This window comes from Mauremys mutica, chromosome 6 (genome assembly GCF_020497125.1).
Source record: "Mauremys mutica isolate MM-2020 ecotype Southern chromosome 6, ASM2049712v1, whole genome shotgun sequence".
NCBI classification, from domain to species: Eukaryota; Metazoa; Chordata; order Testudines; family Geoemydidae; genus Mauremys; species Mauremys mutica.
The window spans coordinates 18,526,634-18,554,038 of NC_059077.1; the positions used below are offsets into that span (position 1 = coordinate 18,526,634).

The 27,405-nt window shown below is 39.6% G+C and overlaps 1 protein-coding gene across 2 annotated transcripts in view; it reads right to left on the reverse strand.

Annotated features, from left to right (window-relative positions):
- The window catches only part of TCF4 (transcription factor 4), a 329,775-nt gene that overhangs the window by 190,283 nt on the left and 112,087 nt on the right, over positions 1–27,405 (reverse strand). For both annotated transcript variants that reach the window (XM_045020695.1, XM_045020697.1), the window contains 2 exons: positions 18,540–18,601; positions 14,873–14,969 (listed from right to left, as the gene is read on the reverse strand). In XM_045020695.1, coding sequence (XP_044876630.1) covers positions 14,873–14,969; positions 18,540–18,601 — 159 coding nt within the window. The remainder of the gene's footprint in view (positions 1–14,872; positions 14,970–18,539; positions 18,602–27,405) is intronic.

Consider the following 27,405-nt stretch of genomic DNA (forward strand, 5'->3'; position numbering starts at 1 on the left):
TGGGATCTAATATCTCCAAAAAGCAGACATGAATTTTTGTGGTATCTTCCAAAATACCTCCACACCATAAACCAGTTGATACTCAATGTATCTACCTCAAAAGCATAAAAGGCTGAATCAATTATTCTGGGATCTGCACCCAGTCTGTATGATTAAACCAAACCTGATGCTGATAATCATCCAGAAGTACATCACTGTGTTCTGTAGAGACCTCTATGGCTAATCTAGAAGAGAAGCTGATGAAGGCAAACCCATCCAGCCCTTCTTAGATGAAGGAAAGTCATAACATGTAACTTTGAGATAGGTGTAACACCAGGAAGAGGAATCCACCCTAGAAAATACTACCCCCATAACACCAACAACAAAAAGTCCAAAGAACTGAGTGTTACAATATGTATATTTAATTAATGAATCAGCTTAAAGAACAGCATGTAACCATGCTGGACACAAGCAGTATGAAATTCTTGTTGCTATTTAGCACTGACCAAGGGTTTTAGGCAATTTTGAGGCAGTTATTAAATTATCTGAGGCAATTCTAAAACTGATCTATACTTCTTTAGGTTGGAGACAATTCTATCATTAGTTCATAACTTTGCTTACCAAAAATAATAATAATAATAATAATAATAATAATAAATTACTACATAGCTAAATCTGGGATGCGAATCTGGTTAACACTGCTCCCTAAAGTAATCTTTCCATTCAAGAACAAAATGGACCAACTATACGTCTGTTTTCATAATCTGAATCATCCCTTGGAGTATTCAGAGCATACAGCTCTCTGAGGTATTTTTTCAAGTTAACATGTTTATTCTTAAGACTAGCCACATTTTTTAATTTTGGGGGCACTGTCTAATGAAAGAATTTGGTTGAAATGCTTGTGTAAAACATATCTGACAAAGCTTGTAGGGGTTTGATGATATTTGTAAACCATGTCTCAACTCCTCCAGTTTACCTCAATGAAAAAGTCTCCTGTTACACACAAAGGGAGCTGAAGAAATGTTTCATCCACTTAGCAGGTATATGCTTATGGCCTTCAAATACAGTAGCCAGGATGATAGTGGTATGCACCACAAAATCACAACATAATCCTGCAGGTGACATCATAAAATGCACAACAGGAATATATTTACGTAGAGAGAAGCCTAGAATCAAACATCTCTCTCAAGGACAAATTTGCTTTATAGGAATACTGTGCAGGGGCTTGACCTCAACACCTTTGAAATTAACAGCAAAACTCTTAGGGCTTGGCTACACTTACAAATTTGCAGCACTGCAGCAGGGTGTGAAAACACACCCTCTCCAGTGCTGCAAATTGCGGCGCTGCAAAGCGCCAGTGTGGTCAAAGCCCCAGCGCTGGGAGCGCGGCTCCCAGCGCTGTCCGTTATTCCCCACAGGGAGGTGGAGTACGGACAGCGCTGGGAGAGCTCTCTCCCAGCGCTGGCGCTTTGACTACACTTAGCGCTTTGAAGCACTAAGTGTAGCCACAGCCTTAGGCTTCAACAGGAATAGGGTTGGCCTCTGTGCCTAAAGGCCTAAAATGTGATCTCTCAAGTCTGAAATGCCACAGCAATCAGATCATCTTCTCACTCAGTCTGCTCCTCCATTCTTCTAAGAAAGAAGCTCCACTGACATCGTTCTTGATTTGTTTCAGTATCAAGTCTAGTTTTAACAATGCCAATGATAGGCGGGGGCATGGCTTTGGCATAGCATATGTGCATCTGTAAACAAATATAGGATCCTGGGTTTGTTCTTGATATATTGTCCCAGTGTTGTAGCTAGTAATGAGCTCCTACCAAAATCCCAGATACGGATACCTCTTATGTATTGGCCAGGGACAAGGGTGGTTTCCAAATTTATATCTTGACCTCTATCTCTTTATCAGATCAAATATATCTTTTCTGGGCCATGCCAAACTCCAGCATCCAAACACCAATGTACTTTGATGTGGAAAGAGAGTCATTATCCATATTTGGATCTGAATCTGGCATCCCAGGCCCATCTTTCAGGGTGGTGGAAATGGTGATTGGTTTTTCAGACTCAGAAAGACAGTTAAAAATAAATGCGTTATTTTTAAGGTAAGTAACATTTTGTGCCTCTCAATCTTGGCAATGTGTCTTCAAGCTCTAGACATACAACTTGTTATTTTAGAAGGTCTTGACTGCTGTAAGATACCAACCATTGTGGTGCTGAGAATGGTCCCTCCATCTGTTTTCCCTACCCCTCCTGAATCCAGTTCCTGACAAACAGCTCTGCTGGGCACAGAAATAATTGCCTGTCTCTCTAATGCTTTCCCATAAACTCTTCTGAACTTCTATGCAATTGAAAATTTGCAGAGATCCAAACTAAATAAAATTATGACTCCATACTTGAACTGAGACCCACATGGTATATACTCATCTTGTAAAGTCCTCCAACAGTGAAACTGTTCTCCAATTATTAGCTTTTAATATTTGTCCTCTAAAGGAAGGAGGCTCTGAAATTGGCACTTAAGTAACCAAACACTAGCTTTAGGTGCTTAAGTACTGATTTCAGCACCCATATCCAAACATTATATTTCATCTTTCTTTTAACCAGTTACCCATACATAACAATGAATCCTGTTTTTTACTATGTATGGATCCTTAAATTAGATAAACTCAGTATACTGGACAGGGGAAGGGACTGTCTTCTCCTGTATGCACAAAGGGTCCCTGATCCCATCTAGGGCCTGAGTATGCTTATGCAACACAAATAATAATAACCTCTTACATTGTATCCATATTGCTGTCCTATTCAAAGCCTGATAACAAAGGGTATTCCATGCCTCTTAGCATGTCACAGACAACATAACGTGGAAGATGGTAATAATACAATGGAATGTGACGAGGAGGGGGACAGGAACAAACTATGGTGAGGTTTAGGATATGGGAAGAGATCCGGAGTCTCTTGGTCTCCTCACTTGACTTCAGTCATTTTTTTATTTGATTACCTGCTAAATTTTTCACACATACAATAAATAAAATTGCTTAGTAGATACTCATTCAGTTCCAAAACCAGAGATTCTCATTCCCCCCCACTCCCCCGGTTACAAGTTGTTTTATGCCAAAATGAAAAAAAGTATTAAAATTGCCACAATTATAATTAACATTTAACAGGGGTACATTATTGACATTTAATTGTATTGCAGTTGTATCCTGAGGCCTCAATCACAAAATGGGCCCCATTGTGCTGGATGCTGTACAAATGTAAAACAAAAGTCAGCCCCTGGCCTAAGGAAATCACATCCAAGTGAGGACAAAATGAAACTGGTGGGTATAGAACAAAACGGTGGTGGAGAAAAACAAGGATGACTAACAGGAACAACTCTTATCTGAGTCAATGGGGACTATACTTTAGCATAAATGGGAAAACATACAATAACCCTCTGCCTTCTGCCATGACTAATCTAAGGGTATGGTTGTGCATGGCTGCAGGTTCAGCTGACATACCCAAGGTAGATAAAAGACAGCTATTTCAGGTATTGGGACAGTGAAGCCATGACCATGTGAGCTGCAGCACAGATTTGCCCCATGTATAATTACGCAGGGTTTGTGGCAGTTTTATACAGCTAGCGCTGCTGCAGATTTGCTGTACTAGGACTGGAGGCTGAAGCAAGCTACATTAAAGCCAGTGATTGTTGTCTAGAACCGGTGTTCCCTCTAATTTTTCCCACGCATGTGCGGAATGAATTTTGTTACACATCACCTCCATATTGGTGCCCCTAACAAAATTCATGTGGCGGGGGTGGGGCCGAGAGGTTCGGAGTGTGGGGAGGGCTCAGGGCTGGGATAGAGGGTTAGGCGGGTATGGGCTCCGGCTGGGAGTGCAGGCTCTGGGGTCACGCTGGGGATTTGGGGTGCAGGAGAGGGCTCCGGGGTGGGGCCAGGAATGAGGGGTTTGGGGTACAAGCTGCCCCAGGGCTACGGCGGGGAGAGAGGATGCCCTCAGCTCTCTCTCTCCCCGCAGCAGAACCTGGGCTGGGGGGGGGAGCGACACCTGTTCCTACCACAGCAGGTCCGAGGCTGGGGAAGAGGCATCTCTCCCTGCCGCAGCCCTGAGCGCCTCCGCCATGCTTAATATGCCGACGTGCAGCTTAGAGGGAACTTAGCTCTAGACATACCCTAATAGGGGGCCAATCATTACCTTTTTCCTTGCCAAGAGACTTTATATGTCCCAAATTTTACATAGAAACCTCTAAAGTGGCCTCCTCCATCCTTATAAAACAAAAGAGATGAGGTTCAGTTTCAATCTTGCTGAGGTTTTCTATGAATTTTTCCAGTTCTGACTTGAACGGCATTCTATGAACCTTCTCCTTCATCTTCACCGGCTACACATTTGTAAATATTCTGTGGTCATTAGAATACAAAAAATCATGTGTGTCAGCTATAATTTGTTGTAAACTCATGAGGCTTTGCCCAAAAACACCACTCTACCGCCCGCAGCATAATGCAACAGGAGATATCATACATCAATTAAACATGTTTCTCCTTGTAAAACTGGGAGATACATATGTCAGGCCAACTAATAGTACTAAGTACAAATAACAGTACTAAGAAAGGTCCATTAAATGGGGGCATTACAGAAGGAATGTATACTTGTATGCTTCTGTACAGGAATAATACAATAACAATTTAGGTGTCAGAATGAAACACAAAATATTTCGGATATCAGTAAGACAAATACTTGTCTCTTTTTAAAAGTGAATGATACATACATCACACCAAATATAGGATAAAAACAAGACAATATTCAAAGAAATTGCAGAAAGAAAGAAATGAGCTAAGATCTAGTAATTAGGCCAGTACCAACAAGAATCAGATGGACAGACTAAATAATAACAACATAAATACCTAGCTCTTATATAGTACTTTGATAGTGCTTTATATCAGTAGATCTCAAAGCACTTTACAAAGGAGGTCAGTGTTGTGACAGTACACCCCATATTCTTCACAGTGATATTATTATGTGATTATGGCATAATTACAATGCATTTTGTACAAAATGGATTATGTGAGGTGTCATTGGAAAAGTTATGATTTGCTGAATATGATTATCCTATTAGTATGCGTGTGTCATTTTTTTAATCTAAAGTAAGGAATATTGACTACATATCTGTATTTCAATCGTGCGGACTCTGGGTGACTAGCCTCTCTGATACAACAATGAAGAAACCAGACAGTGCTGATGGCCCATCAACAAAGACAATGGACCCTGGAAGAACTTAACCTTCCTGTGACCATTCCAAAACAGTCTGTAAGTAATGGCTGCTATGACTCAGCAAAGTATGCAAGGGCATGTAACCAGGCCACATAACTCGAGACTCCATTTTGGGGTGTCTATATTTTTCTACACACTGGTCTGGGAACTGGTTTTGGAACAAAGGGTTCCCACTATATGCTAAAGCTATATAAGGCAGGGAGTAACATCATCGGTTCTCCTTCACTCCCCCCAGAAGAGGATTCCTGAAAACACCTGAGGAACAAAGACTGAACTGGGGGAAGCGCAAGATGGTATAATTTTGGGTTTATACTCCAGTGGGGGGGTCCTAGCCTGGCCAACTGGTGGTAATTTGGCTATAGCCTCTCTATTGTTGGTTCATGCAGTGGCTGGTCAGAGAGTCTGCATGTAATGCAGCTGGGTGTGTCCCTACCTGTGTGAATGCTGAAGGAAGTGTAGGAGCGGGAGCCGGTCTGCAGCTTGTCACAGAAGCACAGTGAGAGAGGGAGCCCAGGCTGGTGGGTCAGAGGGTTCAGTGATACCCCAGTTCCAGGTGGCACCCCAGGGGAAACCTGTCACAAGTGTCATTAGGGATAAGGAGACATATTTTTTGTTTGATTTCTTTCCTTGTGCTCTTTGCTTGGATCAGAGAACAGACAGAAATGCATTCTTTCTTTTTCTTTCTCTCGCTAAAAAAAATACAGGTGAAAGTAGAATCACCACCTGATCACATAGAATAGTCTCAAGCAATCAAGGCGAAAAGAGAAATACCATGTTACTACCACATTTGGCCTTTCCCAAAAAGGAATTCTCAATTTTGATATGGACCATAAAGAGTGCCCTGGAAAAAAGCTTGTGAGTACAGTGAAACACAAGGGAAAAGAATCAAAAATTGCTTCAGGCTCCAACATTTTTTCTTGGGAACCACTCACTGCTGTTTCATGGGCACAGTTCAAACTCAATCCAAGGCTGAATTAAAGGGCTTCTGCAATGGGAGTCAAACATATCTTATTCAGTGAATGAGTAGTTATTCAGTATTTTTTTTTTTAGCCTCCTCATTCAGTGTGTGGTGGAGGACTTGTTGACAGCAGAGGACCATCCAAATCATTCACTGAATAGAAATGTTATTAGCTTTTCCTCTTGAATGCGTCTATGATGCTGTCACTATAGTATACGAGTGCTCCACAAACACTAATGAGTTTATCTTCACAAACACCCCTGCAAGATTAGGTGACATTATTATTCCCAATTTACAGTTGGGAAACTGAGGCACACGGAGATTAATGAGAAAAATTGTTAGACGTGTCCACTGATTTTGGATACCCAACTTGAGACTCCTAGAGCTTATTTTTCAGAGTACTTAGCTTTTTTTTTTTTTTTTTTTTTTAGAGCACTTACTATGTTGAAAGCACGGTTTCAACTAACTTCAGCTACAATTCTGAGTACTTAGTGTTTCTGCAGATCTGGCCCCAGATCTCTCACATTGAGCACCCAGAATATGAGGAACACACAATTAGTAGCCACCTGTGAAAAATTTGGCTTAAGTGACTTGCCCAGCGTCACACAGGAACTCCACGGAGCACAGGCAAGGATAGACTCTGCTTCCTCAGGATGGCTTCAACTTCCTTAACCATAAGACCATCTATTCTCTTTCTGTGGTTCCCCGCCTATACACTCTACACCTTCCAACTTCTGCAACAAATGAGGCAGCTGCCCTACATACAGTAGCCTTCTTCACTACACAATCCTGATTCATTCCCTGAGCACCATCCATCCTATGCACTGAGTGTGGCAGCAGGAAGCCCATGGAAAAAATAGGATGTGATAATGTCATTAAAGAGTATATCATAATGCATATGCACAAAGGGCCTGAATTAAGGTTGCACAGGCAACCAAAGTTGGCGTTTCCTAACTTTGAATCTTTGATTTAACAACCTTAATGTTCTTTAATTTTTTTTAAGTGATTTCCTCATTTAAAAAACAAAACAGAAAAACAGGAATTCTATCATTTGGAACAGGAATTCTATCATAGTTGGGTCATCAGCAGTTTTCAGCCCTTTATAGCAACAGCACAGACCTCAATCACTGTAGGCAATGGAATAACTGACAGCAGCAAGTAGACTGTTATCCTCCCTGTGGATGAAACACTAGAAAGGGAAAAGACACATTTTGCTGGAGGGAAGGAGTCACAGCTATTTCTTGACAGCAGAGGAATGTAAAGACTCAGTATTCCTGGGTTCGTTTCCAGGTTTTAGAGAGAGAATGTGATTTAGTGGTTATAGGCCTCTTCCCCCTAACCTGTCCCTGCCTATCCAGCACTCCTGTGCCACCCCCATGTTCCCCTCCACATTCTGGCTCCTGCAACCCCTTCTTCCTCTGTGCTCATATTTTCCCCCTGTAGTGGACCCCATGCCTCACCTCTCTGCATTCAAATCATTCTCATTACCAGCAGTGGGAGGATTGACAGCACAGGAGAGAGACTCTGCCTTTCCTAAGTTACAGGATCTTGCACAACAGTGGCTCCAAAGCAGCAGGGAGAAGCAATGTCATGAAAAGCCTACTCAGCCCCAACAGCCCTGTGCTGGAGCATGCTCAGTGCAGAAGGAAGCTTTGGAGAATTTAGCAGCCAAGCTAACAAGCTTCTCCTGAGCACGTGCAAACTGAAATTTTTCAAAGGCTTATAAATTAGTCAATATAGGTGAATATTCGCAGGGTTGGAAAAACGCTCATCCCTGACACCCAGCCAACCTCCCTGCAAAATGTAATGTCCCTGCAACAAAGCATGGAGATGTCTGAGCTTCTCAATGAAACTTCTCTAAGGATTTTTTTTAAAATACGGGCAAAACATCATATTTTTCCTAAACTCACTCTAAGAAATCAGGGGACCATTTTTTCTGAAATTAAAAAAAAAAAAAAAAAAAGCTTATGTCAGATACTCGGTATGGAAAATTTTAGACCAAATAGTTATAAATTGGGAAAGTTATAAAAAATTGAAATCAAGGCCTTATAATTGAAAATGTTGAGCAACCTTAATATAGGCTACCAACTCTGCCAATAATCACAGTAACTGAATAACTAAATCATGTCCAAATAAGGACAGTTCTTACAGAGATGAGTGCTGACATAGCACAGTATATATTAATACCCAAGGAACTCAAATATTTTTCAGATAATAATTTGTTACGCCTCGCAACTCCAATCCATTTTACAGATAGATAAACCTAGGCTAACTTGAGGGGAAAAAAGAGGGTAAGCAACCTGCCAAACGTTATACAGCAAGTTAGTAGCAGAGGTGGAAGTAGAACTCAGGAGTCCTACCTAACACTCAGTGCTATACAATACAAAACACTGTTTTTATATGCCAGTTTTAATTAACAACATACAGTACTATATAATCTCACATGGCAAGATTCACCCAATTTATAGTTTAGCATCATTTGCAATTTTCCATCCATTTTACCTGGGGAATGTGCCATCTCCTCAGAAATAAGAGAAAACCAGGCAAAAACTTGACAGGATAATAAAGAATATTTACAAGACAGAAGAGAGGGGACAGCAAACAAATGCAAAATGTCCAGTTTGGAGAAGCAACTACCTGTCTCTGCTAAATTTCAAGGGCCAGCCCTCTGAAAGACATGGTGAGAAAAAGTTCCTTTAAAGGACAACCATGCACTGGGAAGGATCAATAGTGACTAGGCAGTTATGATGGAAGATACTTCTGGGGAAGAAACTGCTCCAGTACAGTGCATATTAACACTACATCACATCTGTTTTCATTTTCTAGTTAAGAACAGAAAGGGAGCACAAAGATCCATAATCTTCCAATGACTTTGTCTTCACATACGGAGATTATTAGCAAAGTCAAAACTCCCCTGAGCCAATCACCTGATGCACATCAGCAGGGCATAAAGGAACCAGCATTACACCTGACAGCCCTCCAAATCATGTACCCATTTTACAGCTAAGTGAAGTAGAAGCCATCTGTCCATATGAATCAAGGAAGCACCAAACCCACAACCTTCAGGACTATAATCAAGTAGCTTAACCACTCAGCCACCTCACCTCTTTTGGACAAAATTTTGCAGCATTAATTTTATGCCAATAAATAGATTAGCTTGTTCAACAATATACATAAAATCAATATTATCAATGCTAGAATTATTTGAAAGGGAAAAAAATACCAGGAGAACTGCACAAACTGTTTTTGTGTATTTTTTAAATAAAGCAGGCTTGCCTCTGATCTTACAAATGGCAATTAAACCAGCCTTTTAGTAATCTGCAGGTCTGGGAATCATTGGAATGGGTAACATCTCCATTTAGGTTTTTTCCTTCTTTGCACACTCAAATGTGATTGTTTGTCAAGTGGACTGTGCTACTGTCCTTTTAGTGGACTGCTGCTGGGATCTCAAAGCATTCACAACATTTCACCTTTTACAGTGTACTGGGTTACACTCAGGATGGTTAGAAATACTTTGAAGCAACACAAAGCTAAGTATTCCTGCAAGGCAAATTGAGCAGAGGAACTGAATTATAATGAACCAGGAGCTGTCACAATATGACCACAGTAACCCAATCAAAATATCAACCAGTAACCCGGATGCTATTCAAAGGTCACCAAATAAGCCAGGAGCTTTCTTCAACATCACCTGAAATCTCAATCTAATCCTTGCAGGGAAATGTTCCATTAAGCTACAGGGGTTTTAGAAACAATTTACTGTATACTGGTAAATGATTTAATGTACTAGCAAGGTATCATAGGTAGGATCAGTTCACAAACAATGCACCTGAAAATCAAGCATCCAGTATGGAATGATATACAACTATAACAATGTATTCCATGCCCTGTGGTATTACTGGTTCTTGTATGTATTCATACTGGGCAACGCTCATTTATTGTTAAAATAAAACAGCCTAGTTGACTATTACGACTCTGGAGACAGAAAGATAACTGCGTTTCAATACATGGAAGCAACAGTTTAGGAGAAAAAAGTTATTTTCTGCATTCCCTACAGCCAATTATTAAATGGATTGAAGCAAAGACTAATTTAAATACTCCCTGCAAGAATTTGGACACTTAAAAAAATAAAACACATTTCAGTTAAAATACATACCTGAAAACAAAAGCTTTACAATATAGGCCTACGGCCACCACAACATTTCTACAAATATTCATGGCTCATCTGCATGCTGTCAATAACATTTATACCCAAAATCTTTCCTGGAAAACTATCTTTCTTCAAAGTTAAGATTCCATGCTAGATCACACACAATAAGAGCTAGATTAAGCCAATAAGGTAGAACCCCATGACAAGGAAGGATTGTAGAGGTTTGATCCAGGAATAGCTCCCAGAGGCACTATGCCTGAGACAGGCACCAGGCTTTTGAAGGCCTATTAGACCAAAGTTTTATAGAATGCAACTTTGCTGGCTGGAGTAAGGGTGGAAGGGAACACCTCAGCTTGGACTAACACTGATGTCAGCACTAGCTTCCAGCAGTCCTTGTGTTTTCTGTGCACAATGGCTGAGAATTGCATCTGGCCCCTGTTGTGAGGGGGAAGTAGGCAGCAAGGTTTCTTTCATTTTCCCCCTGTGCTTTTGCCAACAGCAGAGCACCATACATAAACTTGACCCTGACTGTGCAGCTATAAAAATCAATGATTTCCTGTTCGCTGGTATAAGAGGGACATGCAAAAACACATCAGTTTACAGGTTAAGTGAATAGCACAGATCAAGGGCTTATTGAGGCCTTGGATGAATTTCTCATCTATTTTCATGTTGAGGGAATAGGAAGGTGATGTGGGTTAAGACCCTAACCTTTCACTTTTGTAGGTCTAAGTCCAAAACTGGTTGAAAGAATTGGACTCAGGGTTGTACCCTATCCTTGGTGGCCATTTGATTTGCTAACACCATAAAAACAGCAGATCATTCAAACAAATGTGCTCAAGAGATGATCTGAAATACAACGGGTGTTGCAGGTCTGGATCAAGGTGCATTGGCAGTATACACACTGAATCTTGGTTTTTTTCCCATGCTCGGTATGCTTCTGTCTGTCTACACAGTGCTATTTATCTCCAAGAACACCAAAAAAGAAACAATACTAAAACCTCAGAATTTAAAAGACAATGAGGTAAAATGTTTAGGTTTATAGCTCACAGCATTAAAAAAAACCAAATATTTTAAAATATAAAAGAAAATTCAAAGGAATTAAAGTTGGTAACTCTTTTCTGTAAAATGAATATTGCTCATCATGTACTTTGCTGACATCCAACTCAGTTACTGAATTATTGCACTACCATAAAACATTTATATAAACATTTATTGTTAAGAGTAATAACATTGTAATGACATAGAAAGAAACATCTTAGAAGTTAAAAAATGCTGTTCTTTTAATCAGATAAAAACTATGGATTATGAAACTACTAAGGGCTTAATTTTGTTTTCATGCCACCATAAATCAGGTGTAACTCCACTGAAGTCAATACAGCTACACTAGTATAAAACAGGCTCCAGTTGGATGATAATCAGGCTCTATATCTGTATCAATTGCCAGCAGAAAGAAAAGCATGTGAATAAAATTACAAGTCTCTCTCTGCAGGTGCAAACTGCTCCGCAGTAGATCTGTGGGGACCTTTTCTTTTGATAATTTGATGATCTGACAGGAAGAGTGAAACTGATAAAACATGTACTGGGAGCCACAGCCCATATTAGTTCAGGATGGACTCAATTAAAGAAAATATGGTGCACTGTTTGTAATTGCAACAATTAGAATTCATCATAAAATCACAAATACAATGTAATCAGCACAAATTAATAGCAGTTTCTGTTATGGAAACGTTTGGGAAATAAACAGCATTACTGATTATTTTATTGAATTATTATCATCATCATCATCATTAATGATTAGTTAAGTGTGCAAAACCGTACAAGACGCAGAAGAAAATAAGGTCCTTGCTGCCCAGGGGTACTAAAGAATTTATCATGCCTCGAAGAATTCTCTCTCTGTATTTAAAATGATCTTTCTAATCACCAACTTTTGAAACAGTTAGTAAACTGCTCTCTGACTTTCTGCTCAGAAGAACATTGCCTTGGCCTCAACTCTGAGGCAGTTTTGTTAATGTCAGGTAAACCGTCTCGCCAAAAACAGAATCCTCTTCTGTTCAAAATCCACTTGAGGTGGAAAATGTAACACTTCGAAAACAATAACGACCCGTGTTTCAGACCAGACAGCTTATCTGACAGAACAGTGCTTTCATTAGAAACAGTGGGAGATTCACAGACTTAGTAGCATTCTCTGGCATAGTACAGCAGATGGCCTTGGCTTCCACATTTAGGACTTGATTCTAACTATTGCAACCAAGGCGGAAGTGCACAGGGACTGCAGCAGAAGTTCCAGGAGGAGCTGACTCCTGGCATCTTGCTGGGGAGTATACATTGCAACAGCTCTCATCCGCCCTCATCAAAGCTCTGCTGGCCAATGCCCCAGAGGGTGGGGTACCAGTGCCACCACCCACTACTCCTCTCTCCCATTTTGAGTAGCCAGCTTCTGAGGATGCTAGGAAAACAGCCTCCACTCCCTAATGAGATTGTCTGGCCTCTGCATAGGCAAAACAGGGACACAGGGAGGCTCCTTGCGACATCATCCCTACCTCTTCCCCGCGCACACCTGAGCAGGTTGGGTACAATCTAGGCTTTAGGAGATTAGTGGAAGTGGGGGAATAAAAGTGTGGTTTACATGCCATTTGCTGCCTAAACTGGCACAAATTAAAAGGAATCTGCTCTAATTACCAGAGAATGATTTTAAATTAAGGTTACAAAATGCTTTAGATTGAAGGAGCAAGCTGATTGGCTTCAACAGTAGGCGTGAATTATTACACAATAACACACTTGTCAGAAGCTGTTAGCCTCTCTCTCACACACACACGCACACTAATCTGCACATGGAGGAACATCAGTATTCTTATTTCCAAATGATTTTATTTTTTCAATAAATACACATACACCGAAACTTAAGGACACTGCAGGAACATTCCACATCCAGACCTTTCAGCATGATGACCGTTACAAACCAAGTGCTGCTGAGAGACATCTTGAATTTGACAGTGTTGGTATTTTCAGAAAAATTGAGGCCTGATTGTTCTCTTAGCTGCGGCTGTGAAACTCCCATTGACTTTGGCAATCAGGCTTCAGCAGAAAAATCACATTTAAGAAAAATGTTGTGTTTGTTTGTGTGTTTGTTTGTTTAAATCTAATCAATATGTTATTTTATTTCTAAAATGTGCTTGCAAAAGTATTTTATTGCAATGAATACTTTTTGAAATAAGGGAAAGCAGCTTTTTTTCCCAAATGGGGGGAAACAATTGCAGACTAATTTATTTATTTATGGGTAAGGCAGGAGCAGAGTTGTAAGAGAGACAGACTTAAATTGCAAAGATCCACGTGAAAGGGTTAAACATGGAAGCATCACTCAGCCCAGTGGGGTTACAGAAGTGTGTGACTATTTGTAACGTATTTGCACTGCCTAAACCCAATGGCGTGAGTTAAGAAGGGAGTGTCAGAATTTCCTTGCTTTTGTTGGCTTAAGGCAGACCCTTGAAACTGTTGTAACTAAGTTTTGTGGGGGAATACATACAAATAATTACAAGCTTCAACATTATCCCGAATGTTAAACAACTCACAAGTATTTCCTAATATTAAAAGACAAGGCATATTTTAGGAGACTACATTACATTCACAAAATGATATATCACAGTTACAGCTCTCTGTTTTCTTTGGCTTACATTCAATCACAGCATTTCAGCGAGTTCATTGATAACTGCAGTAGAGGGTGTGATCTTGGCCAAGCACAAGGATTACTAATATTTTTACATCATATATTTACTTTAACCAAACTCATTTATCAACCATGATTTAAAGACAGTAGTTATCATTCACTTGCAAATAATTATAGCCTTTCTTTATACTGCTACGGTTATAGCTGCTACACTAAATCCTTGCAAGCTTCATTAAAATGAATGCCGGGACGTCCAAACTTTCCTTAACTGACTTGCCAAATGCCATGAGCTGAATTTGGCTTGTCTCAAGTGGAGCACGTTGCAGGCAGCCTCATCTTTAATCCAGAAGTTTGCAGTCCAGAGAGACTGCAAGTCCCAACAGGCAATGATCCATCACGATCCAGAGAAAACAATGGTTTATGATCTCAATCTCTCGTTATTTATCTGTTCCCTCTAAAGAATATTTATTTGTAATATTTTCAGCAACATTTTTTGAACTTTAAAAGTTCTGTTTAATTCTCTGCCAAGCGGTCACACCTTTAAAGAAAACACTTAAGCCTCAGGAAAGTACATTCACCGCTCTATGTAAAAACGCAGTCACTGCTTTAAATGCCATATACTTCTTACATGAAGAAAATAGAGGCTATTCAGTAAACAGCACTGGTGTACATTTTTCAAAATATGAGTTGCTCAAGAGGCAAAATTCATTATTTCCTCCAAAAGACTATGTACAACAAAACCCAAAACGCTTGGGAGAGGAACAGAAGCCCTCAAATTAAACTATGGTACACTCACTAACTTCCACGTTTAAAAATTAAGCCTTTGAAAAACAAAACCACATTAAGAAATTTGATTTCTTCTTACTTTGTATTCTGGAATTGACAAAAGGAGGAGAGAGATTGTCATGTGACCCAAGGTCCCTGCTTGCCATGTGATCATAGTGAGTCCCATCTCCATAGTTCTGTTAATAAATTGGGAAGGGGAAAAGAGTTTTACAATTTTAACATAAACATTTTCTGTAAGAATAACAGAGAAAGGAGTTATACTTTCCCCCTCGATTCTGAATAATGAAGAAAGTTTATTCCCTCCATTGCCCTCTTCCACTGGGTTTGTTGGGGGCAATGCGTTCCAAAATTTATTTGAAGCTGGTTTAAAATTTTTATTTTGTTAGTAATTAATGTGTGTTTATTTTGTGGACACACCTGCTTTGTAATTGAGATAATATACCAGGGAGCGTGGTGCTGTGCAAGCCATCGAATGTCTTTCACTTACTATGTCAGTCTTTCTGCTTTCATATCAGTTGAGGAGAAGAAAGAATATATTTGGTTTTTTTTTTAATTCTACTATCTGTAAGTAGAAATTTGCCATTTTAACCCAGTGGTTGTTGCACGCACACAAAGGCAAAATTTGGCCTGAAGTGTGTGGGTGTTTAATACTACTTTTCTCATTAAGGAACAAGACCCCAAAGCTGGGAGGATTAACCCATGAGCTTAACTTTATGCACTGTGAGTACTTCCACTGAAATCAATGACACTAGTCAAGTGTATAAGTTAAACTCATGCGTAAATCTTGTCAGGACCAGGGCGCACATTTTCAAAGCATCCCCAGCCTAACCTCCCAGTCTAAACTCACAATTACTGTATTTGTGCAAAACCTCAAATGTAATCACAAAAATGAACAAGAGTTTGTCCATCTGTAGTGCTGCTATTACTTTTGTATCTTCAAACACTGTTACTAATTTCTCACAGCACCTCTCTCAGGCATAGAAATATCATCCTCGTTTTCAGGTGGAGAAACTGAGATGCACAGAAGTCAAGCAATTTGCATAAGACAACCAGAAAGCTGATATGGAGCCTTGATGAAAATTCAGGATTACCCCCACACGACTGTGCTCATTTCTTTATATGATCTCATGATATACTGGTACACTCATGTTCAGACATGTATGCCTAAATAATTGTGTGCGGAAATTTACAGGTTAATTTTCAAAACATTTTTTCCCTAAAAGCAACCACAAGTGTCGAGGGGGAAGAAAAGGATAAAAATAAAACTGACAGATGTGTGAAGTCATGATGTAATGAATGCTAAACCAGGTATAATAAGAAATGGTGATTGGCTTTTCCTCTTCTATGGAAATGGTTGAGATTCAATCCTGGTATGCAGTAAATGGGGAAAAAATCATTCTGCTCAGCTGGCTGCAGTGTAATGCAAGGCTAAGTAAATTTACTTAGAAGTGTCAGTTGGCATAATGTTAGCCAAAGGCAGAATCTGCCCACAGGAGAAAAAAAAGAAAAAAAAAAAGAATGGACTGAGTATGAACAATAACACTGTCCTTCACCTCACTGGACTCCTACTTTAGGGTGCTGGAACACAGCTAGCAATGTTTGCAAGCCCTGTTCCTTTACATTCATTACAAGACAATTAAACCGACACATAAACAAACTTTTTAAATAAGGGTGAAGCCACATTTTGCCTTGCATAATTTTATATCATGGATTTACAGAATACATGAAGAAATAATATTGATCCTGAAGTATATACTGTGATTTTTGAGCCCAATCCTCAGAACAATATTAAGGCCCTGATCCTGCAACTGGACTGGGGCATAGGCTCAAAGCTTCTGACCCCAGTGAGAGGTCTGCCCAATTAAAGAGCTCAGGACTCAGCCTTTTTCAGAGAGGGTTGATTGTGCAACCCTTACTTACACTGGTGAACTTTTACTTATGTGAGTAAATTCAATGGGACTACTGAGGTGAGTAACGGGCCCCCAATGTATGTAAGGGTTATACAGTCTGGTCCATAAGTGAACGGAGCTGTTGGTGCGTGTGTGTGTGTATATATATATATATACAGTTTTATTGGAAGGGATATTTCTTATTACTCAAATAAATGTAAATTGAATCCTGAGACTCCACGCAATTCTAAACACAACTTTCTCAAAGTCAAAACTAATGAATTATGTTGTATTCCAGCTATCATGAAAATAACAAGAAATATAGTGTGTCTCAGTAATTCCCATGGTAGGTAGTAGTTCAGTAACGACACTTTACTGTAATAGGAATTAATTATATCAGTGTGTGTGCATTATAATGTCAGGAGCAGGAAAGATTTCCTCATCTCATCCACATAATGCATTAGAATGTCAAACTTGACAGCTGGAGCAATGGGTTGGTAAAGTTACTGGTAAGTAGGAAGATCTTACTGTACTTTGAAGATTAAAGTTAGTAGCACATTGCCTGAAGGCAAGAGAAGTCACTATCCACGGCTCTCTGAAATGTTCTGAGTTTGGAAGTGGAGATATTATCCCTTCAAGCTTGGGGAAAAAGATTGGTGGGCCCTAAATACGTTTGAGGGCTACATTTTCAAACTGGCTACCTCCGCTGTGCCACCAAAATATGCACACTCACGAGCAAAAAGGTAAGAATTTGTGCAAACATGCATTTGTACATGCAAAATAAGTAAATGTGAATGAAAACTAGTCCTTGTGTGCGTAGACACCGAGTTTAAGGATACAGATGCATGTTTGCCTACACATGAACAATTTTATAGGCAGATTGTAGGCCTCTAGTTGTTGAAAATTGTTCCCAAAATGTTACGGATCCCTTAAGCTTCACATACATAGCCCGTCGTGAGTTAATGATTTGTTCTAAAGACATTCAGCCTACACCCCCACCAAAGCAGGGAATATCAGTTTTTAAAACTTGTACTCTTGTTAAGTCTTGAACTGTGCCTTTTCACTGAAGAAACTGACAGAGGCTGAGCAGAATGCTGAGGCAGGGCAATGCAGAGATGGTCACCTGAAGAGAGGTCTGAAGTAGAAAGACGCTGTAAATGGCCAGACTGAGTGGGAACAAAGAAATGCGGGCTAAAGATTTTGCCACCCTTGAGAACACTTGTCTACTCATGAGGAATAGTAGCTTCCCGTCCAGGAGTTCCACTTCAGTGGGACTACCCAAGGAGCGAGGAATAATCCTGCATCTTGGCAGGGAGTTAGATTAGATGACCCTTTGCGGTCCCTTCTAACCCTGTAGTTCTATGATTCTAATGTTCTATGATTCTAATGTTAGGAAGAGTGGCAGTATCTGACCCCCGGTGATGAAGTAGCACATTTTGAGTGTACGAGTGCTTCCCAATACTATGCAATGGATTTTTTGCATGTAGATATCTGTGCCAGTGAGACATAAAATCTCCCAGCAAGCTAACTACAGCAAGTGAAATGTCAACAATAACAAAAAAAATGCCTCTTACAGTACTGAGATAACATACAGTGTTGGATCAATGGCTGATAGTGACTAGCAAGGCAAAATGGCTAATGAAAATTCTTGCTAGCTGTTAGCAGGAGTGGAGCAGGTGTCAAATTCAATCGCAGGATCAGATAAGAATGTAAAAGAAGCAATTTTGAAGAGAAGCTGGTCTATAGCCAACTTTGCATGTACATTTTTCTATGCAATCAGGTGTAAAACTCAAATTTAAGATTGTAAATTTACATATGCAGGAAGTCTGGTTTAGGAAAAAGATTAGATATACTTACCCTGGATGGACTAGGATGTCCTCCATTCCCCCAGGACCCTGAGCTAGTTCTGTCTTCTACATCTAGGGACAAAAAAGTTCTTTAGGCTTTATTGCAATAATTCTTTCCTTTTGTGTAAGCACTTTTAAATTAATGTTTCAAATTAATCTCCTGTTGCCTTTAATTAAGAATCAGGCATAGGGCTACTACGATGATAGTGGCTTCTGACCCATCCACTTAAATTAACTCATTTAAATTCACAACAGAAATGAACTGGACCCTCAGGAACCAGAGGTTTGAACATAAAAATTACTTCAGTGGCTCAGTGTTTCATGAGACTTAAAAACCTGACTCTGATGTACCAGTTAAAGTTGTACCAAAATCTTTGCCACAAAATACATATAGTCAAACATCAAAAATAAGATGTGATGAAACAGACAAAACCCAGAAGCTAATGTAAAATATTTTCAAGGTAAATATTCCTACACAGATCCTCACTCAGACCCAATTCAGGAAAGAATGCACTCAAGTCCCAGTGAAGTCAAGAGGAGTTACGCACACGCTTAATCGCTTTCCTGAATAGCGATGGATGTAATTACATACTTAAGCATTTTCCTGAATTTCCTTAATGCCTGATGCAATGCCTATTGAAATCAAAGGGAATTTTTCCATTAGCTTTGGATGCTTTCAATAGTGTGCTCAACCACTTAAATGTTTCTGCCTCCTCTCTTTGAGGCAGTAGCAACATACAATAGGAAAGATATGGCAATATTGCAAAGGGGTAGTACAGTCTAGTGTTTAGAGCATGGGCCGGGAAATCAGGACTCCTGCATTCTCTCTTGAACTCTGCTGCTGAACAGATGTATGACTGGGATCTGGTCTACACTTCAAACAAAGATTGACATAGCAATGGAGCTCAGGTATGTGAAAAATCCTCGCGCCTGAGTGCCACAGCTGTGCCAATCTAGCCCCTGGTGTGGACACAGCCAGCCTGACAAAAGAATGTTTCTGTCAACCCAGCTACCATCACTCGGGGAGGTGACGTTCCTACACCCCTTCCATTCCTATAGGCTGCATCTGCACTATGGGGTTATCTACAGTGCCACAGCTTACCACAATAGCCCCTGTAGTGTAGACATGGCCATAGAGTGAATCACTTTCTCTGGCCCATGTTATCCATTTGTAAACTGGATAGCACAATATCTACCTCAAAAAGGTGCTGTAAGGCTTAATAAATTACTCTTTATAAAGTGCTTCAAGATCCTTGGACAAAAGGTGATATATAATTGCTAAGTGTTACAGAATGCAACTCTAAATTTCCCTTGACAAAACTGTAGGAGTATTAGAAAAATGTTATTTCAAGGGTGGAATGCTGTTTCATAACATTTTTCTGTTACTGTTTCTCTTGATGCTACTGTAAACAGAATAATTTCTTTTATTCTTTCTGTTTTGGTCTTTCCTAGGGTAAGAAGAATTGTTGTTTTTATAATGAGGAGCTTTTATTACTGTTAAAATTGTCACCTCTGTCATAATGAGTTTTTATATTGTTTTAGATTGGATGTTTCAGAAAGAGAAGCAGACTAGCTGCATCAAAGACACCCCAATTGCGAACAGATGTCCCTCATGGATAGTCAGACAATGAAATGTGTGCCTCAGGGCAAGTCATGTTAGTTCTGAGGCTGTATCAAGGCCCAGGAGAAGAGGCTACAGTCCCTAAATTCTACTATTTAAGGCTGAAAGCATTATATTCTTTGTGGTGTACTCAAGGATGCTGGAGTAAGCTTGTATGACCACTGTCCTCATGGAATCCTCAGTACACTGAGCTGGGAATATCATCAGGCTATCCCAGTTACCAAAAAACATTTAATGACTACATAAGGTGCCAATCCAGCAAAGCACTTAAGGACAGATTTAAATGTAAGCATGTGAGCAGTTGCATTTAAGTCATTTTAATTTAGGGCATTCGTTCCAAGTCAGTGGGAATAATCATATACTTAAAATTAAGCATATGCCTCAGAACTTTGATCGACTGGGGCCAGAGAAGTAAATTTCATTCAGTCTCTTTTCATGATGTGTTATATTTCACTAAATCTGATTTTGCTATTAATATTATATTTAAGGGCCCCTGTTCTGACACTCCAGGGTCACATATTCAATCTTCAAGTCTGACTTCAAAAATTACGTGACCGCGTAGTGTTTGATTTTAAGGATTTTTGTTTTAAAGCACCTTTACGTTTCAAGGCAAAAAATATCTAATGTAATTGTGGATATTTTCATTATCCATATACACGTCTACTCCTTTTTGTACTCTCAATTATATCTAATGGCAATGAATACCACAGGCTGTGTTGAAAGAAAAGTATTTCTTTTTACCAATTTTATATTTATTACCTTTTCATTTCTTTAAATGCCACTGGTACTTATATGATAACAAAAGTGAATAGGAGTGCCCAATTTACCCTCTCTTTACTATTCACATTTTGTATACCTCTATCCCATCTCTCTTTTTCCCCTCCTACCCAAAACAATCCTGGAATTTTAAATCACTTTTCACATAAAAATCTTTCTATGCCTGTAATCATTCCTATTACTCATCTCTGAATTCCCCAATATTCCCATTATATCTTTTTTGAGTTAGTTTGGCCATCAATGAACACAGTATTCCAAATTAGGACATACATTTGGCACATAATGCACTATTATGTTTCATTAGTATTCTTCATCCAATTTCTTATTAATTTAATAATATCATTGCTTGTTATTTGTTAAGCACAAACAGTAGCTTTTAATCTAATTACACAAAAAGACATATTTGGTCTAGATTGCTAGAGGAATTTTAATCACAGCATTGCATTTAAATATATGTGTGTGAGTATATATAATATATTCTGATATAGATAACTGGGTATCTAATGGTACATTTGCACTTCTAACTTAGGTCAGTTAAGCGTCTGAGGAGCAAAGCCGTCCATTAGGAAATCTAAAATATGGGTAGTATGACTATTAATGTTTTGTAAACAAAATATTTTTATCTTAAAGTTTTTTTGTGTTTAATTTTATTTTTTCCCAAATAATAATTCCTATTATCTCAATAAAAGTGTAAGATGTTAATAAAAAAAGACATTCTCAGGTAAATATTTAATTAAGCTCTAGACAAAGAAAGAAAATGTGTATTATTTACCTGACAGATCAGATCATCCATGCCCTTCGGTTAATTAAGCAGGATTTTTTTTTTACAAATAATTTGTGTTATGAAACTGATAATTAATGCTTTCAGGTTCTGATTTAAAGCCCACTGACGTCAGCGGAAATGCTCCCACAACGAGCTTTGGATCAGGCATTGGACCACTATGCAATGACTCTACTATAGCTTCCAAAATCCATATTAAATCCCTTGGGCAAACTGGCAATAGTGCAGGTTATGCATATCTTTGTCCATGAAAATATCTCTAACTTTCTTATACCGTCTCCCTTATATTTATAATGTTCCTTTCTTCTCTTTCCAAAATACCAAATATGATTACATGAGAATATAAACTAATCACTTACTAGGTGTGCCAAATATCAGCCTGCAGTAAATGTTTATGGCTGAGTTATAAACCTCCAATAATGGAGTTTATAATGTAAATGCTGTCACCGTGTTAACGATACTGTTGCAAACATCACCAACAAACCAAGAAAAATACTACAAAACTGGTCTTTTAGCTCCTAAAACTTACTTTGAAAAATAATGAAGACTTGCATATTTGAAAAGGCTAAAATAATTCTGTGTGAAACTGAAAGTGAAACAAAAGTTGGGTAGTGTTGTTTCCATCCATTACATAATGGCAATAATAATAGTGCTTTCACATTTAAGCAGCACATTTCAACCCCAACACCTCAGGAACAATGAAGGCTGATTTTACAAACTTAACTTGTAACTTTACTCACATGAGTAATCCCATTAACATTATAGCCTGCAGTATCATCCGTACAAGGCTGACACTCAACCCTACACAGCCATTTGCTGATCCCAGACAGCGTAGTCTCCTTTCTCCCTCAGAGTCTGACAAAAGTCTGGGAGCAAATTAATTTAGTCTCCGCTCTGTTTTGATGGAAATTGCTGATAGGGAGAAAACATCCAAAGGACTGGGCCAGGGCTGTGAGTGTGCCTCCTACTGAATGTATATATCCACTTTTGGTCAATTCAGTTTACAGTCCTCAGCTGTATTGTACCCATAACTAAGGCTATGGCTACACTTGCACTTTAAAGCGCTGCCACGGCAGCGCTTTGAAGCGCTAAGTGTAGTCAAAGCACCAGCGCTGGGAGAGAGCTCTCCCAGCGCTGTCCGTACTCCACCTCCCTGTGGGGAATAACGTACAGCACTGGGAGCCGCGCTCCCAGCGCTGGGGCTTTGACCACACTGGCGCTTTGCAGCGCCGCAATTTGCAGCGCTGGAGAGAGTGTGTTTTCACACCCTGCTGCAGCTTTGCAAATTTGCAAGTGTAGCCATGGGGTACTCTTGAATTCCCAGGTGACAAAAGTGGCATGTAATGCTTTGCTTTTCTTTCCATCTACAGCTTAGCTCAGAGACTGTGAACATTCCTTCCTGCTGTAGTACTCACCATAGTAATCCATGCCTGTGTAACCTCAAGGATAGATTACTGCAATGTGTTCGACTTGACGCTGCATTTGAAAAGCACCTGAAAGCTTGAGCACTGAAGAATAGAGGCTTGTCTAATGAGTGGACTGACCTCTCATGAGCACATAACTCCAGTGCTCCATTCTGTGATGTGGTTGGTGATCTGCCAGAACAAGAGTCTGACATGCTTCAAGGGGCAGTGCAAACTGCATCATCTTGGTCAAGCTTTTAAAAGGATGCCATCAACCTGAAAATTACATGTGTGTCTGAAAGCTTTGCATCCTCCTGATCCAGCAATCTGATCCGTGGAGGCAAACTCTTGCACGTGCATGGAGATCACTGAAATCCACTGTACTCTGCATGGATGTAAGGGCCCACTTGTGCGGATCGAAATGCAGGATCAGGAACACAGTTGCAAGTGACACAAAGATTCATATAGCTTACAGCAAATAGCAATATTTCCCTATTTTTCAATTTGATTACATTGTGTTTTTGACAGCACTTTGTGTTGTCAATTTTACCAGTTCCCCTGTCTGATCAGTTTGCTCCTTGATAAAATAATTCTTATGTCCATCAGCCAGGAAGCACAAAAATCCTTATAAAGTTTACATATATGAATATTTTTAATAAAGACATTATTTAACGCATGCTCTATCAGAAACTTTCTTTCTTTCTTTGAATTTAGTTAATATAAAAAAAATCCATATTGTCAGGCCTTTTTATCTGATCTAGGGAAATGCAACCTAGGTGAAGCTACTGTAAGGTGAGTGCAAAACTGGTTGGAAAATTGTTCCCAGAGAGTAGTTATCAGTGACTCACAGTCATGATGGAAGGGAACAACAAGTGGGGTCCCTCAGGGATCAGTTCTGGGTCCAATTCTGATCAATATCTTCGTCAATGATTTAGATAATGGCATAGAGAGTACACTTATAAAGTTTGTGGATACCAAGCTGGGAGGGGCTGCAAGTGCTTTGGAGGATGGGCTTAAATTTCAAAATGATCTGGACAAACTAGAGAAATGGTCTGAAGTAAACAGGATGAAATTCAGTAAGGACAGTATGCAAATAACTCCATTTAGGAAAGAACAATGCACACATACAAAATGGGAAATGACTGCCTAGGAAGGAGTACTAGAGAAAGGGATCTGGGGGTCATAGTGGACCGTAAACTAAATATGAATCAACAGTGTAACCCTGTTGCAAAAAAAGCAAACATCCTTCTGGGATGTATTAGCAGGAGTGTTTTAAGCAAGACATGAGAAGTATTTCTTCTGATCTACTCCATGCTGATTAGGCCTCAACTGGAGCATTGTGTCTAGTTCTGAATGCCAAGACATGGACAAACTGGAAAAAGACCAAAGAAAAGCAACAAAAATGATTAAAGGTCTAGAAAACATGATTTATGAGGGAAGATTGAAAAAATTGCATTCGTTTAGTCTGGAAAAGAAAAGACTGAGAGGGGACAGGATAATAGTTTTCAAGTACATAAAAGGTTGTTACATGATGGAGGGAGAAAAATTGTTCTTCTTAACCTCTGAGGATAGGACAAGAAGCAACGGGCTTAAATTAAAGCAAGGGAGGTTTAGGTTGGACAGTAGCAAAAGCTTCCTAACTGTCAGGGTGGTTAAGCACTGGAATAAATTGCCTAGGGAGGTTGTGGAATCTTCATCATTGGAGTTTTTTAAGAGCAGGTTAGACAAACACCTTCAGGAATGGTTTAGATAATACTTAGTCCTGCCATGAGTGCAGGGGACTGGACTAGATGACCTCTTCTGTGATTCCTGGAAGCAGTCCCACTGAAATCAATGGAACTACTTACATGCTTAAAGGTAAGCCCGTGTTTTGTGGCTTCCTGAATTGAGGTTTCAATATCCGCCGCTAGGCAGCACCCTGCAACTGTGTGTGTCACCACCTCCTTTTGGCACTGCATGTGCCAGCTCCCAGAAGGCACTATGGACTGCTCAAAATCCCAGGGAACAGCAGATACACCAAAACTAGGCTGCTCCCAGATTCTGAACATCCCACAACAATTCAGGATAGCTGGGACTAATAAGGAGAAGGAGGGCTGCCTTGGGGGGGGGGAAGGGGGGTAGAAAGAGGGTCAGTAAGTGGGTGGGGTTTGGTAGCTTATACGAAGTCAGAAGGAAGTTCCTAAAACACTGTTCTATTTACCCACATACGCTATTCAGTACCAGATTAGGAAAACTGTACTGATAGAACAGTTACAGAGCATGCCCCTCCTCTGTCCCCCTTCTCTCTATAGCCCCCACACAAAGCAGATTATAAAAGCTGACATTTCTACTTATCCTAGACTTCATTGAAAACTCCTTGCCATCAACCTTGTTTTAACTTAAGCCTTTAAAATACTCAATTTTTTCCACCTATGTTAAAGTTTTGGCCTGTGATCTGAGAGTGACAAGCAATCGCTCTTGGACATTATCTTCAGGGGTTGTGTCTTAGCTTTCAACCAATCTTCTTTGTATTTAGACTTAAATGTGCAAGCCACACTATATTACTCTGCAAAACATCAATGAGAAGGCTTAATTAAGTAACACTGACAGATAAATCCATTTCTTTCGCAGTAATCAAATCAAAGCAGGTTGACATAACACAGGAACTTAATACAGTTATTCCCTTGTAATTGGAAAAAGGCCCTTTACTTCTCATTAAAGCAATCTTCTGGGTATTGGCATAATAAGAAGGCTCAGGGCTTTAATACTGCCCTATAAAAGCCTCAAGATACAGACCCCTTAAGAAAACATGCCTGATTATCTAATTCCTTGATCACAGTGGAACATGTAGTTCCTATTGTTTAAAACTACTAATTCTTTATCTCAGTTACAGTTTTAAAAAAGTAAATCAATGTGAAGTACACATGATGGAGATCTCTAAAAAAACGAACCCTAGGTAGGGGGGGAAAGGATGTATTCTTTAAACAACTCCAGTTCTTTGTCTTGAAAAATGCACTCTGACTAAGGTGAAAAGGTTTTTATATACATATGAATGTATCAACATTATTCATAATAACAACTTTGATTATATCTATACATTTGTTTTAAAATAAATAGTAACCTTGCAGAATATTTTTTTACCCCTACAGAGTGGAATAAAACTCTTGCAGATTCTGAGTGAAGGCTTCCCAGTCTTAATATGCTGCCACCCTGGTGCCCTATTCCTAACTCTCACCTTTGACAATGTGGAAGGGCTACAAACCCCTTGCCTATGTGCAACAGTTCTCTCTGCATGCAAGGTAGAACCCTGAATGTCACAGGCACGGGTCCAGAGCTTGTTTGATGGGTTATTCTCAGCATGAATCCCTGAACAGTTCTATTTGCCTGTGGCCATGATGGGGTTATATGTGGCATACAACATCAAAGTGCTCCACGAACACATGGAAGTCTGTCCCTTGCATATTTGTCCATTGTTCTTTTTTATTTTGTTTGCAGGGTTTTTTGAGTGAGACGTGGTACACTATCAACAGTCACCGGCTAACCATTCCTTCATAAAATGGTACTCAAAACAATTATGCATTTTTTCAATTTCTAGAAATGAAAAAAAATTATCAGCAATTACTATTCGGTAAGTCTACCTTAATTCACCACAAATTAGTACTACAGGTATTCCAAAAAATAATTCTGTGAACTCCTTGTGGATCCAGGATTTCACCCAGAGCATGTAAAGTTGAATATGTCCTTGCAGGATCAGGGTCTGAGGCCTACTCAGAAAGTTAAATTGACCTAGCTATTTCTCTTAGGGCTGTGAAAAATTTCACATCCTGAGTGCCATAGTTGGCTTGGCCTAATCCCCCAGAATAGGCTTGCTAGGTCAACGGAAGATTTCTACTGCCTCTCGGCAAGGTGGATTATTAACTACTCTATGGAAAAACTCCTCCTGTTGATGTAGGAAGTGTCTACACTACCGTGCTACAGCAACACAGCTGCAGCGCCATAGCTATGACCCTTTAGCAGCTCTAGTATAGACATGGCCTGAAAGATTTCGTGAGGGGGAGACCAGATTTTACGGTCTGCGAAACGTTTTTCATGGCCGTGAATTTGGTAGGGCCCTAGTTATGAGCACACACATGGATTCAAAACCATAGTACTATAAACAAAGAGTAATAGGAAAAGGCAATGTACCAAGTCTGGGGGAGCTGCCTCAGTGCTGTAATACAGAGATCAGTATTAGGCACCGTTTCATTTAACGTCTTCATTACTGATTTGGAAAAATAACCCAAATGCAAATTACATGATTACATTCATAGATGAT